The sequence below is a fragment of the Lissotriton vulgaris genome, chromosome 4_1 (assembly GCF_964263255.1).
Source record: "Lissotriton vulgaris chromosome 4_1, aLisVul1.2, whole genome shotgun sequence".
Lineage (NCBI taxonomy): Eukaryota > Metazoa > Chordata > Amphibia > Caudata > Salamandridae > Lissotriton > Lissotriton vulgaris.
In genome coordinates this window covers 882,059,206-882,080,152 of record NC_141691.1, presented here as the reverse complement: position 1 = coordinate 882,080,152, position 20,947 = coordinate 882,059,206, and the positions used below count along the sequence as shown (strand labels likewise).

Below are 20,947 nucleotides of genomic sequence, written 5' to 3'. Positions count from 1 at the left end.
ATTTTCGAAGTAGCTTATTGGAAGGGATCACTCAGACTGCTATGAAACACAGTAAAGTACTGGTGCTGGGGGATCTGAATCTACACTTGGAGGATCCTCTACAGAAGGAGGCAGCAGACGTTCGATTAGTCCTAAAAGAGCTGCAGCTTGACTTGTTAAGTGTGGCCGCTACCCATGAGCGGGGTCATTGTCTGGACCCTCTGTTCGCCAGCTGGGATATGATAAAGCCACTTACTCCCCTACAGCTCCCTTGGTCTGACCATTTTTTGGTCCCATTCCTTCTCTCGTATCAGTTACATAAGTCTACTAGGTCTGGGCCTAGCAATTTCCCGCGTCGTAAATGGAGACTTTATTCTCAAGAGGCTTTTGCTCTGGCCATTCAGAGGGCGAGGCCACCGCTGGCCACTAACAGTGACTTGGCCAATAATGAATTTAATCAGCTTGTGGCGACCACCTTGGATGAGCTTGCTCCTTTCAGTAAAGGCAAGGCCAAGGAGGGTAGACAACGCAATGCCCCTTGGTTCACACAGGAACTCCAGCACATTAAATCAAATTGTAAAAAACTTGAAAGGAGCTGGAGACGGAATCCCAGTGAACAGGGCAAAAGCAGCTATAGCATAGCACATAGAAGCTATCAGTATGCAGTACGCAGAGCGAAAGCTAAATACTAACAGTCTCGCATTGAGGAAGCCGAGAGCTCCTCACGGGAACTGTTTAAAATCTACAAGGAGATATCCTTGATCTCCAGCTCTAACGCCCCTGCATGCGATTCCATGGCAGAGTGCAATAGAGTAGCTGACTTTTTTTCCAACAAAGTCAAGTCCATTTATGCCTCCTTTTCGAAACAGCCAGGGAGGGGCATAGATTTTAGAGCCACTGTATTGCCTTTGGATCCTAGCACTTCCTTGCAAATCTTTGAGGTCCCCTCAGCTGAAAGTCTAATTAAGATCTGTCAAAGTGTGAAGTCTGGTTCCCCTAATGACCCGGCCCCTCCAAGGGTTATTTCAGAGGGTCTGGTAGGACTGGAACCGCACATAAGACATGTCCTACAGAATTCCTTCTCCTCCCAGCGGGTTCCAGAGGAGTGGAAGAAGGCAATAGTACTACCTATTAAGAAAAAGCCAAAAGTAAGCATAGAAGTGCTGGAGAACCTAAGGCCCATCTCACTATTGCCTTACCTGGCGAAAGTGGCAGAGAAGGTGGTCAATGTTCAACTTACCGAGCACCTGGAGAGAGGGAATATATTTCATCCCTCCCAATCCGGATTCAGAGCAGGCTTCTCGACAGAGACTGCTCTGTTACGGGCCACGGAGACCCTAAGAGCTGGAGCGGATGCAGGGCACAGGATGGCCTTGATCATGCTCGACCTCAGCGCAGCGTTTGACACTGTAGCTCATTCCATCTTGCTACAGTGTCTTAGCGAGGCTGGGGTCGGAGGTGCCGCTTTGTACTGGCTGCAGTCGTTCCTGACAGGACGATGCTTCCAAGTACAACAAGGGGCTTGTCGATCTGTAGAGATGCCACTAGACCAGGGAGTGCCTCAGGGCTCGGCCTTGAGCCCCACTCTTTTTAATCTGTATATGGCCTCCCTGGGTAAAGTGGTTCAGGCATTTGGGGTGGAATTGGTATCCTACGCCGACGATACCCCATTGCTGATCTCGTTATCGCAGAATCCCGCCACTGCTTCCTCCAACTTTAAGGCCTGTATGCAGGCCTTAGCAGGCTGGATGGACACCCACTGCCTAAAGCTCAACGGGTCTAAAACAGAGGTTCTGGTTGTGGGGGGGGAAGAGCGACAGCTGGTCGGCAGAGTGGTGGCCTCCATGTCTGGGTCCTACCCCCACACCATGTGAGGAAGCTAAGAATCTGGGAGTATGGGTTAACCCCACTCTCTCCTTTGAGGGCCACATAAGGCGCCTTGTGGGTAAGTGTTTTGGGGTACTGAAGACCCTCAATAAAACACTAGATCTGTTACCCCTAGAGGCCAGAAGGACGATGACGCAGGCGCTGGTGACCTCTCGGTTGGACTATGGGAACATTCTGTTCCTTGGGTCCACCGAGGGATGCTTAGGTCGCCTACAAGTCATCCAGAATGCCGCCGCCAGACTGGTGCTTAGGAGACCGAGGAGAGCAAACTCGCAGAAGGCGTTGGATGCCCTTCACTGGTTGCCAGTGAAGAAACGCGTGTTGTTCAAATGCCTTCTGTTCTGTCACCGTATTGTCTGGGGCAGGTCTCCCACTTATCTCCGGGACTTAGTCAGCCGTTATGAGCCGCCAAGGGCCCTCCGTTCAGAGGGCATTGGGCTGCTGACAGTTCCGAGGGTAAGGAAGGACAGAATGGGCGAACGTTCTTTCTCGCTTCAAGCCGCTCAGCAATGGAACAAACTTCCTCCTGCTATGAGACTGGAAAGCAGTGAGACGGCGTTTCGGTCTAGGCTCAAAACCCTTTTGTACACTTTGTAGGGACGGGGTTATGAATGAGGTCTGGGTGTGCTATTAGCTCCACCAGCGTGGGGACACGCCGTGATGGCGTTACTGTGCGCTTTATAAGCTCTTTATTATTATTGAATCACATTCCATACAGCTCAATACATACACAGTTATAATAAATAATGGATCATGGGGACTCGTGCTCGTCCATTTTTTCCTGACTGGTCGGCGGAGCACAATTGTTGCCCCTGTAGTGATTCCACGCCTTCCAAAACCTACCCCACTTCCCGGGCCATCCCCTGGCAGAAAAAACCGACCTCTTCCTGAACATACACCAGTCCAAGTCCTCCTTCCATTTCAAAATTTTGGGCGGCTGGCTGCCCCCCCACAGTTGGCCTATGTTACGCTTCGCTAACATGAATGCCAACGCTGCCCATTGCGTTTTGTGCTTGTTTAGGTCCATGGGTTCCCAAACATTCAGGATACATCTGTGGGCTTCTGGCTGCAAATCTATCACCAGGACCTCTCTCAGAGCACGGTGAACCTCTCCCCAATACTCTTGTATACTTTGACAGTGTCACAGTGTATGCATGAACGTCCCTAGTTCCCCACATCCCCTCTTACACTCTCCGCCCTCAGAGCGACCCATCTGAACCAGACAGGGCCCTGTGACATACGACCTGTGCAGTATCTTAAGTTGCACTAGCCGCAACCTCATCTGGATTGCCACCACCCGCGGGGAGGAAACCGCCTCCCGACAGTCCTCGTCGTCTAGCTCAAGACCGTCCTCAGTCCAGTGCCTTCTGATAGTCTCAAACGGATCTTCCATATTGTTTATAAGTTTCTTATATATCAGGGAGATGGTCTTCTTGGGAAGATGGCCATCCAAAACTCTGTCCTCAATTGGAGAAGCGTCAGGCAGTATCGTACCACTGGGGATGTGTGTGAGCAGCGCATTTCGGACTTGGAGGTAGCGGAAGTATATACTGTTGTTCTATTGGTGCTGCAGCTTTAAAGAGTCAAATGTATGTATTGTTCCCTCACTCCAAATGTCTTTTATGTGTGTGATTCCTATCAGGTCCCACCTATCAAACCCCTTGGTCTTCCATAAACTGCCCAGCCTCTCCGAGCTCCAAAGCGGGGTGACAAGTGTAAACTTCTCCTCCCACTTGTGGTGCCTGTTGGCCGCGTGACACACATGGACGGCATGAGCCGTAGGTCCCGTGAGTGGAAATCTGTGGGAACCGGCATACAGCGCTCTGGTGTAATCTCCCCCCGGTATCTGCCACCGGTCCATCGCATACCCAGGGTCTCCTGGGGATCCGTATATCCCGTGATTCACCGCAGCCAAATGAGGCCCAGTAATATTTCTTTAGATCCGGCAATCCTATTCTCCCGTCATACCAGGGGAGAGTGAGTTTAGAGACTGTAATACCAGGTTATCCATCCCAAAGTAGTTGTCTCTGGAGAGCCTCAATTTCTTTAAAGTAGGACGCGGGAACCGGATTCATCGTGTTCTGGAGAGCATACAAAAACAGGGGCGAAGCCATCATTTTAAAAAATACCGCCCTACCTAAGAGGGAGAGTGTGAGAGCCTTCCAGCGGGTCACTTCGCCTCTAAATCTCAACAGGGGAGGGCTCAGGTTATTAGTGTAGCGGAGTTTTGGGTCTAGTGTGATGTAAATGCCAAGATACCGAAAGCCTTCTAGGGCGATATGAATCGGGCAGGTGTCAGGAATGACCGGCCGGTCGCCCCTAAGGACATATAGTACCAATTTGGCCCAATTTATCGCAAAGCTGGAGTACCTCCCAAAAATTGCCAATATGTCCAAAAAACAAATTGGGAACCCCCTCGGGTTGGTAAGGTAGAGCAGAATATCGTCTGCATAGAGTGAAATTTTCTCTTCCCACTCCATTGTCCATCTTATTCCACGTATAGAAATGCCCTGGCAGACCCACGCCGCCAATGTCTCCAGGGCCAGGGCGAAAAGTAATGGGGACAGAGGACAATCCTGTCTGGTACCCCTGCTCAAATGGAAGTCAGGGGACCTGCGATTATTCACTACCACCCTGGCTATCGGGCAGAGTACAGAAGGCGTATCCAACCAGTATATTCGGGGCTGAAACCCAGTTTGTCTAACACTGCGAAAAGATAGGGCTGTTCTACTCTATCGAATTCCATTGTGGCGTCTAACGACACTAGCGCCAATGGTCCCTGGACCGTCTGGATCCTAACCAAAACTCCATGCAACCTTCGTAGATTAAGAGCCGTATTATGACGGGGCATAAAGCCCTATTGATCCGGTTGGATCAAGGTAGTAATGACTTTTGCCAATTTCGTTGCCAACAGTTCTGACAGAACATTGGGTTCCACGTTCAGCCACGAGATGGACCTTTATGACGAGCAGCTTGCCCTGGGCTTGCCTTCCTTGTAGATGACCACTATATTGGCCACTCACTGGTCATATGAAAGTTGCCCCACGTCCCTGCTCTCTTCAAACATAGCCTGGAGAAATGGAGAGAGTCTATTAGATCTCAGTTTATAAAGCTCTATGGGGATGCCACTTGGCCCGACGCCTTCCTGGAGTGTACAGCTCTAATGGCTTGTGCCACCTCGTCGTCCGTGAGTGGAGACTCCAGGTACTCCCGATTTTCTCTCGATAGCGTGGGCAATTGGATATCCCTAATCCTGTCCCTGTTGTCTGCTTCCGTATATGCACCCGCCGAACTGTACACCCAACGATAATATTCTGCAAACGCATCGGCAATTGCTTGCAGGTCTGTAATTGAGTTTGAGTTTTCCCCCTGTAGCTCTGGTACAAGCCTCGACGCCCATTCCCTCCTTTCCAGCCATGAAATCAGTCTTTCCGCCTTGTCTCCATGCTCATACACTCTACTCTGAATCTCGCTGTTCAGCTCCCTAGCTTGGTCCCTAGCGATACTTCAGAACTCATCCTGCTGCAGTTTCAAACGGTGAAGGCCCTCGGGGGTCACTACTTGAGGTACCTCCCTTTCTAACTTTATTACGTCCTCTTTGGCTTTTTCCAACTCGGCCTGCCATTCCCTTTTTTACCCGGCTATCAGAGACACAGTCTCTATCCGGATGACGGTTTTATATTGCTCCCACAAAGTCTGTTCCGAATCCACGGTGCCCTGATTTTCCTGGAAGTACCTATCTGTGGCCTTAACTATGCTTTTCTTTGTTGTAGGGTCTCTCAAGTGCCACGGACTGATAGGTGCTATCTTGCCTACAGATACCTGGTCAAATTCCATTTGGAGTCAGACTGGGGAGTGATCCGATATGCCCCTACCTAGGTGTCGAACCTTCCGAAGGCCGTGCACCTGAGCGGCCGGGTTTAGCACATAGTCTATCCTAGACAAGCTATTGTGCTCGGATGATACATGTGTATACTGCGCCCTACCTGGGTTGCGTGCGCGCCAGCCGTCCACTAACCCCATTGTGTCTAGATATTCTGGAAGCCACCTCTGCGCTGGTCTCAGCACAGCAGGTAAATTCTTATCCAGTTCATGTCTCTGTTTTGGGGAATCTATCTGCTTGCCTTAGCCATATTGTCGGATTTCGACATCTAAATATAGTCTTAACTGTTTCCAACGGCTCTAGGAATAGCCCCCGATAATCTTCCCACCTCTACCAAATTTTGGGGTGTTCATGGGGACATCCCCTGACCTGGAACACCGATAACTCCAATCCCATGCAGAAGTCCATCCCACAAGGATGGTGTTGCGGTAGCCTTCCACTGTCCAAGCAATATCTCTCTTCGCTAATGTGAGACTAAGAAACAATAAGTGACATTTATAATGGTTCCCCGTAATCCTGTCAGTTTTGTGGAGGAGAAGCAGCTTCGGGGCATACGGGATAACCCATGCCAGAACCTCACTCAAACAGGACACTGCTCCTCTCCAGAATCATGCCGATACACTGCAGCTCCACACAGTATGCATAAACGTGCCTTCCTCAACGCCACACTGTAAGCACACACAGGATTCGATGAGACCCATTTGCCACAGATGGCCTCTCATATAATATGCTTTATGTAGATATTTGAATTGGATTAATCTACGGCGGGAGGAGGTCGCCGCTTTTGGGGGGCTTCCAAGCCCTAGTCCGGTCATCGATGTCTAAGTCATGCCGCTCGAAGTGCAGGCAGTGTCATTGATCTACTAGTGACTAAGTATTGATATGTTTTTGAAATTATATAGCTACCCAAATTGCTGATTAAAAGCTTGCCCTCAAGTGGACTAAATTCTTGGAGGTCCAAAAGGTCACACAGGTACGGGCAGACAGCATTGCGCAACTGTAGGTATTTATAAAATTGACTGTGAGGCATCATGAAGTCAGACTGGAGCTCCTGGAATGATTAAGTATGCTGCCATGCATAACATCACTGAGTGTGGAGATACCAATATTATACCACCCCTTAAAGCCTTGCAGCCCAACCACTTGCGGTAGGAGAGTGCCCTGCCACAGCCGCATCTCACGTGTCCGGCGTCTCCACCAACCCATTCTGTGTAGAGAATTTCTCCACAGTAGCAACACTGCCCATGTCTCGGAGGGAGAGTAGTCATCTTAGACCCACTATAGCAAAGGAAGTATAGAGACATCACACATTGCTCATTCCTCTGTAGCATAAACTGGGTCATTTTGTCGACCATACTATCAGTCGTTGAGGATTTGCAGGTGGCAGGTAGTGTAGTATGATTGAACATCTAGTTTAGAAAACTGGGGACCCTGCATGCAAGTTGACTTGCCAAGTGCATGAGAAAATGACCATTAGTTAAGAAACAAACTTAGGCAAGAGACAATAAACAAAATTGTGCAGGCATACAGCATGTAAATTAAATTACAATTCATTGAATAACTTGAAGAACTGCATATATTACTATAAACATTTTTTTTATCTGTTGTATAACAAATTAATAGACCTCTTCACTGCATTAAAAACGTGATTCACAATTCTAATGTCCTGTACAATAGTCAATACCAAAATTATTATTTTACATTATTGGATAGTTGTAGATAATTCAGTTCTAGTTAGCGTGCTAATGTTAAGCACATCTGATTCAGTGCACAATATATCAATTCAATAAACCATAATACAAATGGCAATTAGTTCATAATATGATAGACTCGAAAATCAAAAAGAGTTGACAATATATAGGCACGGAAGCTGACGGTGTATAGACACTATGCGGTTTCGACAGGAATGCCTTCATTTGGGGGCAGTCACTTTTATCACTAGATAGGACAGAAAAAAAGAGAGAAGAACACATAGATACATTATATGTTTGCCTACAATTGATAAATATTATTGATAAATTCTTGTAATTTTACTAATATTTCTTATACTACAGTAGGTAGGTTGAAGCCAAAGTAACCAAAGTTATATAACTTTGAATTACCAAACCGATAAAAAAGTGTTAGGTGAGCCCAATTGTGATAATTCCTATATTTAAGCGAAACAAAAAGGGATGATGGACGGAGCATTTGAGCAAATCAAACACTCACCCCCAGTCAACTGATCTGGGTTTAATCCATCACCATTCTTTAGCTCACTCAGCCACCCCAGTTCAGACATGGCCATATGCAAATCAGTTTAACCCTGTGCCTCATGGGAACAGTCCAGCCCGAACTGCCAAGCCATGTCTTCCCTGGACCGGAAACAAGCATCCTAGGACCGGTTTCGGATTCCTAATCCTCATAAGCCAGGCTATCTTGAATCCAGTGGCCAAGTGAACAAGGGACTCACGTCTGAGCATACCCTGCCAACTTAGGGCGAACAAAGCGTTCGTGCTGGACTGTTCCCATGGTCAGACTGATTTGCATATGGCCATGTCTGAACTGGGGTGGCTGAGTGAACTAAAGAATGGTGATGGATTAAACCCAGATCAGTTGACTGGGGGTGAGTGTTTGATTTGCTCAAACGCTCCGTCCATCATCCCCTTTTGTATCGCTTTGTTCGCCCTAAGTTGGCAGGGTATGCTCAGACGTGAGTCCCTTGCTCACTTGGCCACTGGATTCAAGATAGCCTGGCTGATGAGGATTATGAATCCGAAACCGGTCCCAGGATGCTTGTTTCCGGTCCAGGGAAGACATGGCTTGGCAGTTTGGGCTGTACTTTTCCCATGAGGCACAGGGTCAGACTGATTTGCATATGGCCATGTCTGAACTGGGGTGGCTGAGTGAGCTAAAGAATGGTGATGGATTAAACCCAGATCAGTTGACTGGGGGTGAGTGTTTGATTTGCTCAAACGCTCCGTCCATCATCCCCTTTTGTATCACTTTGTTCGCCCTAAGTTGGCAGGGTATGCTCAGACGTAAGTCCCTTGCTCACTTGGCCACTGGATTCAAGATAGCCTGGCTGATGAGAATTATGAATCCGAAACTGGTTCCAGGATGCTTGTTTCCGGTCCAGGGAAAACATGGCTTTGCAGTTCAGGCTGCACTGTTCCCATGAGGCACAGGGTCGGACTGATTTGCATATGGCCATGTCTGAACTGGGGTGGCTGAGTGAGCTAAAGAATGGTGATGGATTGAACCCAGATCAGTTGACTGGGGGTGAGTGTTTGATTTGCTCAAACGCTCCGTCCATCATCCCCTTTTGTATCGCTTTGTTCGCCCTAAGTTGGCACTAAGTTTAAATGTCCATTGCTTATATTCTCACAAAACGAAAGCACTATGGTTGAAAAACACCACGTTCATGAACACAAAGCTGCCGTACACATTTTGTTTACCGATCCACCCAACAATTAGGCGCTTCACTGACAAACTCTGTGAAGTGATGCTAATGTCTAAGGGAGTAAATACAACAAATCTGGCCATTTTGCGACCGCTCTTTCTTGCTTTATTTAGTTATTTCTTAATTTTTCATATTTTGCACCTTTTATTCCCTAGGTTGCTCTTTAGAATAGAAAAATGTCAAAAAAGATGACATTTCCAGCTAAGGTGTTTTTCATTTTTTGGATCCATTTCACAAGGGAACAAATAAGAGAGAGGGTTAGAACCATTTCTTGAAGTCACGGTTTTCAGAAAGTGAGGAGGAGCGAGACAGAAAAAGAGGGAATAAGAGGAAGAAAGAGCGGAGGGGCCATCTGAAGCAGAAGTCGACACTGTCCTCGTATTCTCTGGGCAGAAATAAAAGACAGAGTCCTTTTCCTTCTCTGCCCGTCTGCCCGTCACCTAACAGCCACAAACGCCGAGCCATATCAGTAGGCCTTGGCTATTCATGCTGTATGGAATGTATGTTGAATATAAAAAAGTAGAGGAAGGGTATCTTTTGATTTAATGAGGTAAGGACACGCCGTGCCCTGCCGATCCCACCCACTTCGACAACTGACTGCATCCGTGCTTTAGCTTAAGATTTAAAGCTAAAACGCGAGTATCGTGATTGCTTTGCAGTGCAATAGCTCTTACATTACTGAAAGTTTGAGCTTATGGCGTTGCATTACTATTAGCAATGCCAATAGCTTTTTCTTTGTTATTTTTTGTTCTTGCTACTGGGACAATCCATCGCAGGTCGTTAAATGGAAAATGTTACATTTTATAACAATGCATTTACCAACAATATATACTGTTGTCTGAAGCACTGTACATACATTAGTTATTGTTTATTATAGTCCACCAGGTATTATTTGCATGTGTTTAATGCAGAGATCAATTTGTCATGGTCTAGTGGAATGTTCTGTGGATACTCTAATCCTTTTCTTAGAGCTCAATGAAAAAAATCATTGCAAATGCAATTGGTCTCGCATTTGTTGGAGTTGTAGTTATTGCCATTCTAAATGCCAATGTTTTTTACCCAGCCATGTTGCTGGGTGCAGTACCATATGTGGCCAAGAGAGGTCCCATGTACTGCCCCCTGCAACATAGCAAGGCAAAAAACATTGGCACTTATAATGTCAGTAAATCCAACTGCAAGGTGCAGTTCCATATGTGACCAAATGCGGCCAAATGTGACCAAAATAGGTCTCATAGGACCGCTTTTGGCCACATATGGTACTGCACCTTGCAACATAGCAAGGTAAAAAACATAAATACCAATAACTCCAACTCCAGCAAATGCGAGACCTTTTGCATTTGCAATGCTTGTTTATATTGACCTGCGCCCAGCAACTTCGCAAAAATACATATTTATAGAGACCAACAAAAAACAAAACTAACATTGACAAAGCCTGTAGTTTAACAATGCCAATGCCAGACCTAAGGGCTTTTCCAATGCTTGTTTTGGTAAGGAAATTTATTATATCCGCTGCAGTTTTTCAACATTAGAAGCTGTATTGCATCATTTTGTTGTCCATACTGGCAGCATTTTACTCTTACGCTAATTTAAACCGTCTGTAAATTTTACCAACCAAGCATTAGGGGCCAGATGTAGGTGGCCATTTACTGGCCGGTAACTGGGTTTTTGGGATGCAGGGGGCCAATTTTACTGATTCGGTAAGTTTACCGAATCGGTATTTTTACCGATTTTGTAACTCCTAGATGTAGGTGGGACTCTTCTGAGTCCCAAAGGCCTTTCAGATTCGGTATTTTACCACCCAATCCAATTGGGTGGTAAAATACCGAATCCAGGTGTGCATGCACATGTGTACATGCACACCTATGCCATGTGACAGACAGACATGCCCTTAGGGCATCTCTGTGTGCCACATGGCACACATGTCTGTATTTGGGGTGCTAGAGGGTATCAAAGTGACACCCCCTGCACCCTTGCTGGAATCGGTATTTACCGAATCGGTAAATACCGATTCGGTAATGCCCCTTGATTCCTATAGGCTTCAATGCCCATAGGAATCAATGGGCATTACCGATTCGGTATTTACAGAATTGGTAAATACCGAATCTTAACAATTCGGTATTTACCGATTCTGTAATACCTACATCCCCCCCTCTATTTTACCACTTCTTAAATACCGAATCGGTAAAATTTGGTATTTAAGAAGTGGTAAAATATAATTACCTACATCTAGGCCTAGGTTCCTTTTTTCTCACCCTTGCTAAATGTTTGTTAGCGCATGTTTGTCTGGTACCTTACTGTGATATAGTCAGTTTTACATTCAGAAATCATTTTTGTGTGATTCTAAATTGATGACATCAAGTGGAGGTTTCTGAAGCTGAGGTCTAATGAGTCAGTAGTTGCAGCAGTGCTGCTTTGATTAATCAGATTTTGAAAGCTGAAGTAATCTTTTTTGAAACCTTGCTTGTGTAACTTTATATTTTGTTGTTGCTTTACAGGTCTGTCCTCTTTAAGTATTCAATTTGCCAAACTCCCAAAGGGACTGAAATATTTAAACTTGTCGAAAACCTCAATTTCTCCCAAAGGTAAGTTGTGATGAAAGTGTTCTTTAAGTGATAAAAATCACTTTTGTAGTAAAAAATAAATAGTGTCTCTCAATTTACAGTTTGAGGCTCAATATATGCATATATATGTATATCTGCAATACCTCGCAGCGCTACACCCCTCAGGTGAAATACAAGGCATGAACCAACTTTGTTGCAGCATACAGTTTATTTCCCAAATAAACAGCTAGTCATGACGTGTTTCGACCGTCCCTGCGGCCTTGGTCACATGTATATCTATCTATAGCTATCCTGCTGGCGATTGCCAGTAGGTAGTTATAGTTAGGACCTAGTTTCCATAGAAAAAGCATTTTTTGACTTGCCTATAACTTCGGTGTAGTTTGACCAATCTTAATGAAAATTTCCCAAAAAAGTATCAATGTGTGTCCTGGTTGTCGTGGAAAGTTTGGGGGTTATCCATGTAGGGAGGACCGAGAATTTGGGGCATGAAATAAGGGTGCGTTTGTAATGTTAATTCCTATAGGAACCTATGTCCACAGCTACAGCCCAAACCCAAGAACAAACTTACACCAAATTTGGCAGATAGGTAGATGTTGGTTCAAGGAAGCGCCTTTTGCTTATCTGGTGTAAATATTATAGTGATATCTCTGGCCACAGATATTTTGCAATAGTTTCACGATTAATCGCGGATGCACGCACCAACAAGAATGCTCTGGTTGGCTGGACGAGACCTGAACCGTAAGTTGCACCCACCATTTTTTTTGATCTGTAACGGTTCCCGAAGCGGAAAATGTCTGAAAAAGCTAACATAAGGGGTCAGAGTAGAGGTACTCTGACCCCATGTTTTCGAAATGGGGGCGTTAGTGATACAAGATATGTGTTCATAATAGATTTTTAAAATCATGCTAGTAATTCGAGACAATGCTTTGACTTCTAGCGTGGCCCCCTAAAGTACTGTCGCGGGGACGTCGCGACTACTGACGTTGACACGAATATTGGTGGGAATATAAAAATATATATAATTGGAACATTAATACGCATTGTTGTAGAGATATTGAGATTCTGATAAATGTTTTCATAGAGTTATTTATATAGTGAGTTATCTATTGTGATGGTCAGAATTAATTAAGTAGTTATAATTGTTGAATGTGTTGGTGGTCATTGAATGTCTGCTTTTATTTTCTGTTTTCGCAACGTGTCAGGTGGAATCATGATTACCGATGTCATATCAGGTTTTAGAGGTGTTTTTTATAGAAACTCTCTAGAAAAGCATGACTTTAGAGGACACTGTAAGAAACCACTATTGTGTGATAAACTGTTGTATGTGTGGAAATATGTGTTTTAGAGTTTATGAAAATGGAGTGATCAACGCTATTAACAACGTCATCGAGACACCCTGAATTACAGTGAAAATGGAAATTTGGTCTGAAAGGTGTTTTTTAAAGAAATATAGTACAAAAATGAGTTTATACATGCTTTGAAAAAAGTATGTACATAGTAATATGTGTAGTGCAAAGTTAAAAATTGATATTTTTACATATTATTTTTGGATGTGTTGGTGGTCATTGAATGTCTGCTTTTGGTTTCTGTTACATGACGTATCCACGAGGATTGCGACGTTGTTGCGAAGATTGTCAAATACTAAACAATAAAACCTTTCAGAAAAAAATGACTCCACAATATTTTACGTACTAGGGTGTCTTTAATTGTGTACCGGATGTGAGACCAGATGCAGAGTTTCAGGTTACTTAGAAACACCCTTTTGCCTTCATCTTTAAAGTGCACTCCATCATTTCTATAAATTCCATGCATGTCAAAACGCAGATTGTTGTTATAGCTACAACCCATGCAATAGTCTCTGAGGAATGCAGATGCAGTTTTATTAACATGTTTCCTGGCTTTGTCAATCTGTCGACAGAATTGATTGGACGACTTACATTTCTGTCTTTGGCATGTGTTAAAGTACACAAAGACAGTGTGAGAGAAAAGCATCATCAATTTAGCAAAAGTATCCTTTATTAGAATTCCAGTCCTAATCCAGTTAATGTGCCTAGGGCATTGCACCACAGTGCACAATCATGAGCAAGGTTACAGGGATGTTATAGTTAGGAATTAGCATTTAAAAAACCATAGAAAATCACTGAAAAAAACAAAGGTTATAGGGACATTATAGCTCATATTTCACATGCACGAAACCAGAGAAATTCTGCAGTTATAACTTTCGTCTCCAAAATGCACTGCTTAAGACCTCACATATTACATCACTCATGACCTGGTCAGTGACATCACTGATGACATCTCAATGGACAGTGGGTCCACAGAGGATCTGCAGATCCGCAGTCCCAATAAAAAAAGGCGGGCTCCTCCCCTTTGAAAATATAAATAAATAAAATAAGCTTCCCATTTTAGGCCAGAGTCTGGGATGGTTGGCGCAGGCATTTAATTTTGGGTGGGGGCATCCCCTGGGGGCCAATATCTTTATTTAAGGTGAAGGAGACATGTGGCCTCCCTCCCCTTCCCATAACACTGCCCTGGAGATCCCATCACCCAGGCCCCAAGAGCCAGTATCCCGGGGACCCCATCCTCCTGTATACTGATCTGCTCCTTGCCCGGGAAAGTGCGAGCAGGGAATATAAACGTAACTCCCTGCCAGCACTCTCCCAGACAGGAAACACAGCTTTGCTGAGAAAATCGGTATTCCCACCGAGGAGGGAGGATGGGTGCTAGCCGGGAACCAGCAGGGCCACCTGGGTCCTTGGGGCTCCCCCTGTGACCCCCAATGGTTGACATATTGTGGACGCCCCGGGTGACACTGGGGAACCCACGGTACAAATTATAATAGCCAGCTCCGCTGGTAGGGGAGCCAGCAGCAGCCCCCGGAGCCTTGGAGCTCCAAAGTGTAAATAATGTTTTTGTGCCCCGGATGGGCCCCCCCCCCCCCCAGCACTCCCCCCTCTCAAAGGGTTCCACCCGCACTCCCCCCTCCCAAAAAACCCCTAAAAACCCAAAATAAATTGTTATTCAATGCTCCATTAAAATCGGCTTGACTCTGCGGCCGCGCTGCGGGCGAAGGACAGTGGCAGTGTTCCAAGTCCGTTTGCGGTACAGCTCTGATAACAGCAACCCTCTTAAACTTAATTTTCATTTTGGGCATTTTCTTTGGTTTTTTAAACATTTATGTGTGAGGAGTTTGTGTGACAGTGTTACGCTTACTTGTGCTCGACCATCTGGTCTCCATGCCTCGGTCCGACGCGATGTTTACCTTTGCGCGGAAGGTGGGGGAGACAGAGACAGGTACTTCCTGTTGATGATGGCAGCGGTCTAGTTGCTGGGAAGGCTCTCCTTTAAATTCAACATGCCTCTGCGCCCGCGCAGCATGCGCGCCGCACGAGTCGAAGGCAAGCCCGGCTGCGCCCGTCCGCGGCCGACCGGGGCTATGGGCCAGAACCCCTGCTGGATTTGACTTGAGGCGCCGCTACAGCCCTCTGAGGCTTTGCGCTCTATGTCCAACTTAGGATGTTAAATGTAAGCACAGCATTAATGTTGAGGGGGAGGGCTGGCAATGTAGCCATTGCGCGTTCAGGGTGGTAAAACAAGTAGAGACTAGGGAGGGAGGCCCCTCACTCAGACTATCGCTAAATAACTGTAGATCCCTGAGAAAGCACAGATTTGAGATATGTGACCTACTATTGGAAGGCCAAACAGATGTTATGTTTCTCACTGAGACATGGTTGGATACTGACTTTGCGCCTGAAATCCTGGAGGCACTCCCTAGTGGTTACGGGATTATGAGAGGGAACAGATTATCAGGGAGGGGGCATCGCAATCATCTATAAACATGACATTCGGTTCTCTCTTGTACCTGCTGACATAGCTGATGGTGAGGTGGGCCTCTTCACTATCAGGCTAGCCACTAACTATGTTGTGAAGGGGCTACTGATTTATGGACCCCATATAAAATCAGCCTCAAGAACTACCATTCGCTCATTAGGAAGGCGAAGGAAGCTTATTTTAATGTAAGGATCCAAACAGCGGAGAACTCTACAAAAGAGATGTTTTAGGTCTTTAAAGAAATTTCCTCCTTGGCATTCGTGGCAGCGCCGATTGTAGGCTCCGAGGAGTCATGCAATCGAGTTGCTGAATTTTTTGCAGATAAGGTGGAGAGGATTTATTCCTCTTTTCCTGACTCTGCTCGCGTTGGTAAAAGAGTGGGAAAGGAATCTGTGGATGTGTCTGAAAGGCAGGGTCTTTATGAATTTATTGTGCCCCCTCAGAACATTCTTATAAAGATTGCCACTAGCATCAAGTCGGGCTCGCCCAGGAATCCGGCTACTCCCAGGGTGCTTAGAGGTAGTATTGACGCACTTGAGCCTTTCATGAGACATCTTTTAGAACTGTCTTTCATCTCAGGAGTGGTCCCGGAAAAGTGGAAGGAGGCTGTGGTACTTTCCTTACAGAAGAAGCCTCATATTAGCACCGACCACCTTGACAACTTGCGCCCCATTTCCCTGCTTCCGTATTTTGCAAAGGTTGCGGAAAGGATAGTGAACACTCAGCTCACTGCACATATTTTTACCAACAATCTTCTTCATCCCTCCAAGTCTGGCTTCCGGGCTTTTCATTCCACTGAATCTGCCCTGCTGTACTCCACCGAGACCATCCGGAAGTATGTGGACGAAGAACAGACAGCGGCCTGAATTCTTTTAGACTTAAGTGCCACGTTTGACAATGTTGCCCACCACACCCTGCTTCATGATCGAGGGAGAAGGGGTGTAGCTGACGGAGCATTAAAGTGGATGGAATCCTTTTTATTTGAGCGCAGCTTTTTAGTCATGCAGGGCAGTTATTATTCTAGAAACATCAAGCTGGCACAGGGCCCCAGGGCTCTATTTGAGCCCAACACTGTTCAATCTTTATGTTGCCCCCTGGCTAAAATCTCAGATAAGTTTGGGATTAATGCCCTGTCTTATGCTGATGACACCCAGCTGGTGGTCTCTCTGACCCAAGCCTGGGCCGGAGGTGCCTCCAACTTTGTATCCTGCCTTCAAGAACTGGCTGATTGGATGGCTAATAATTGCCTAAGGTTGAATGGCGGCAAGACCGAAGTGCTGGTGATAGGGAAGGCTCCATCATTATGGTCTTCGGCGTGGTGGCCTCAGTCATTGGGTCCGACTCCTACACCTTGCGAACAAGCTAAGAACTTTGGGGTTTGGGTGGACAACAAGCTGTCTTTGAAACCACACCAAGGCGGGTGGCAGGCGCCTGCTTTGGTATTTTGAGGAGACTACGGAAAACCCTTGACGGCCTCCCCACTGTGTCTAGAAAAATCCTTGTTCATGCTTCGGTAACCTCTCGCCTAGACTATGGCAATCTTCTATATCTGGGTGCAAATGTTAGATGCTTGCAGCGTTTGCAGTGCAGCTAGAATGCAGCAGCAAGATTAGTTCTCATGATCCAGAAGAGTGCTTCAGCTACCTGTGCTCTGGCTTCTCTACACTGACTTCCCATCAGGGAGAGAATAGAGTTCTAGGCTTTCTGTGCGAGTCACTGGATTTTACAAAGAAAGGGGCCCACATACCTGCATGTTTTTCTAACTCCTTATGTAACGACTAGACTGTTAAGGTCCAGCGGTAAAGGTAAGTTGTATGTCCCCAAAATAAAGAGAGCCAGGATGGGTGGTAGCTAGCTCCTTTCGCTATCTGGCAGCCCAGTTGTGGAATTCGCTCTCTCAGGTACTCCAGTTGGAGTGTTCTGAATCTATCTTCCGGAAAGGTCTGAAGACGCATCTATTTCCTGCTTCTTAATTATTGTTTTGTTTGATTGGTTGCTGCTGTTTTTTTACTGGTACCGTAGCGCGGGGACACTCTGGCCTCAGTGTAGCCAGGCGCTTTACAAATGTAACTATTATTATTATTATTTAACATACTTTTAGACAATAAGTATTGTTAAACGTTGCAATATGCGTATTTATAAAATATATGTTTCATTATAACTATTTGAAAAATGTAATCGGTCTGATTCATATATGTTAATGTGCTTAACTCTTGATAAAGCCAATAACCTGTTTTTAAATAGCTATATTTAAAAAAACAAGCATTTGCAATGCAATAGGTCTCGCATTAGGAAAGTTTGAGCTATTGGTATTGTAAATGACACATTTTTTATTTGTGTTGGTTTTGAAAATAGCGAAATTGAAAGCTTTGTCATTTACAATGCCAATAGTTTTAACTTTCGCAAATGTTACACCTATAGCATTTGTAATGCAATATGTGTTGTATTTACATGACTTAGATGTATTGATATTACAAATACCAATGGCTTTTAATTTTTTTAATAATTAATACTTAAATAAAAGTTATTGTAATTTATAATGGCAATAGCTTAAACTTTTGTAAATAACTTTTGTGAAGATTATGTTCAGTGACGAAAATCCAAGAACAGAACTGAAATAGTAACATCTTTTTGTGACATTTGTAATAAAGCTTGAAACATTGAGAGAACATATTTGAACCAGTTGTTGTTGAATGGTTGCACAGAATGATGCTGTGGTAGCGCATAGCGATGTTGTAGCGCCCCTGAGTGATGCTGTGGTGGTGCTGAGTGATGCTGTGGTGATGCGATAGATAGATAGAGTGAGTGCGATAGATAGATAGAGGGCGATAGATAGACAGATTGAGGGCGATAGAGTGAGGGAGATAGCTAGAGTGAAGGCGATACAGTGAGGGCAATAGATAGATAGATAGATAGATAGAGGGTGATAGATAGATAGAGGGCGATAGATAGAGTGAGGGCGATAGAGTGAGGTCGATAGATAGAGTGAGGGTGATAGATAGAGTGAGGGCGATAGATAGAGTGAGGGCGATAGATAGAGTGAGGGTGATAGATAGAGTGAGGGCGATAGATAGAGTGAGGGCGATAGATAGAGTGAGGGCGATAGATAGAGTGAGGGCGATAGATAGAGTGAGGGCGATGGATAGAGTGAGGGCGATAGATAGAGCGGGCGATAGATAGTGAGGGCGATAGATAGAGTGAGGGCGATAGATAGAGTGAGGGCGATAGATAGAGTGAGGGCGATAGATAGAGTGAGGGCGATAGATAGTGAGGGCGATAGATAGTGAGGGCGATAGATAGTGAGGGCGATAGATAGTGAGGGCGATAGATAGTGAGGGCGATAGATAGTGAGGGCGATAGATAGTGAGGGCGATAGATAGTGAGGGCGATAGATAGAGTGAGGGCGATAGATAGAGTGAGGGTGATAGATAGAGTGAGGGTGATAGATAGAGTGAGGGTGATAGATAGAGTGAGGGTGATAGATAGAGTGAGGGTGATAGATAGAGTGAGGGTGATAGATAGTGAGGGCGATAGATAGAGTGAGGGCATAGATAGAGTGAGGGCGATAGATAGAGTGAGGGCGATAGATAGAGTGAGGGCGATAGATAGAGTGAGGGCGATAGATAGAGTGAGGGCGATAGATAGAGTGAGGGCGATAGATAGAGTGAGGGCGATAGATAGAGTGAGGGCGATAGATAGAGTGAGGGCGATAGATAGAGTGAGGGCGATAGATAGAGTGAGGGCGATAGATAGAGTGAGGGCGATAGATAGAGTGAGGGCGATAGATAGAGTGAGGGCGATAGATAGAGTGAGGGCGATAGATAGAGTGAGGGCGATAGATAGATAGTTAGAGTGAGGGCGATAGATAGATAGATAGAGTGAGGGTGATAGATAGATAGATAGAGTGAGGGTGATAGATAGATAGATAGAGTGAGGGCGATAGATAGATAGAGTGAGGGCGATAGATAGATAGAGTGAGGGCGATAGATGGATAGATAGATAGTGAGGGCGATAGATAGAGTGAGGGCGATAGATAGAGTGAGGGCGATAGATAGAGTGAGGGCGATAGATAGAGTGAGGGCGATAGATAGAGTGAGGGCGATAGATAGAGTGAGGGCGATAGATAGAGTGAGGGCAATAGATAGAGTGAGGGCGATAGATAGATAGATAGATAGATAGAGTGAGGACGATAGGGAGATAGAGTGAGGGCGATAGATAGATAGAGTGAGGGCGATAGATAGATAGAGTGAGGGCGATAGATGGATAGATAGATAGTGAGGGCGATAGATAGATAGAGTCAAGGCGATAGAGTGAGGGCGATAGAGTGAGGGCGATAGATAGAGTGAGGGCGATAGATAGAGTGAGGGCGATAGATAGAGTGAGGGCGATAGAGTGAGGGCGATAGATAGAGTGAGGGCGATGGATAGAGTGAGGGCGATGGATAGAGTGAGGGCGATAGATAGAGTGAGGGCGATAGATAGAGTGAGGGCGATAGATAGAGTGAGGGCGATAGATAGAGTGAGGGCGATAGATAGAGTGAGGGCGATAGATAGAGTGAGGGCGATAGATAGATAGATAGATAGAGTGAGGACGATAGGGAGATAGAGTGAGGGCGATAGATAGATAGAGTGAGGGCGATAGATGGATAGATAGAGTGAGGGCGATAGATGGATAGATAGATAGTGAGGGCGATAGATGGATAGATAGATAGTGAGGGCGATAGATAAATACAGCGAGGGCGATAGATAGAGGGCGATAGAAAGATAGAGTGAGGGCGATAGAAAGATAGAGTGAGGGCGATAGAAAGATAGAGTGAGGGCGATAGAAAGATAGAGTGAGGGCGATAGATAGAGTGAGGGCATTGGTAGATAGATAGAGTGAGGGCGATAGATAGAGTGAGGGCATTGGTAGATAGAGTGAGGACGATAGATAGAGTGAGGGCGATAGATAGATAGATAGATAGAGTGAGGGCAATCGATAGATATTTCTATAGAGTGAGGGCGATAGAGTGAGGAAGGTTGATAGATAGATAGATTGATATATAGATAGATAGATAGATAGATAGATAGATAGATAGATAGATAGATAGATAGATAGATAGATAGATAGATAGATAGATAAAAGTAGTGACCATATCCTTCAACTTACTTTTCGAGGGAGGAGGGCCTGGACACTTCATCTGAGTACATTCTAACCTGGGTGTCGTTTGGCTGGATTGCAAGTTTGCAGAAGGAATTCTTAACAGTTGTATCCACGCAACTGTATTCTTGTAAAGTGTGATCTGTATTAATGATCAGCAGTGAGGTGGAGTGTGCATAAATGTTCATCCTTAGAAAGGGTGCAGTATAGATTTTCCGAAGCCAGAAT

General features: G+C 45.4%; 1 protein-coding gene across 2 annotated transcripts in view; it reads left to right on the top strand.

The window, feature by feature from the left end:
* CARMIL1 (capping protein regulator and myosin 1 linker 1) overlaps positions 1–20,947 on the top strand; it is a 994,750-nt gene that overhangs the window by 551,445 nt on the left and 422,358 nt on the right. For both annotated transcript variants that reach the window (XM_086965173.1, XM_086965172.1), the window contains exon 12: positions 11,684–11,770. In XM_086965173.1, the coding sequence (XP_086821299.1) occupies positions 11,684–11,770 (87 nt within the window). The remainder of the gene's footprint in view (positions 1–11,683; positions 11,771–20,947) is intronic.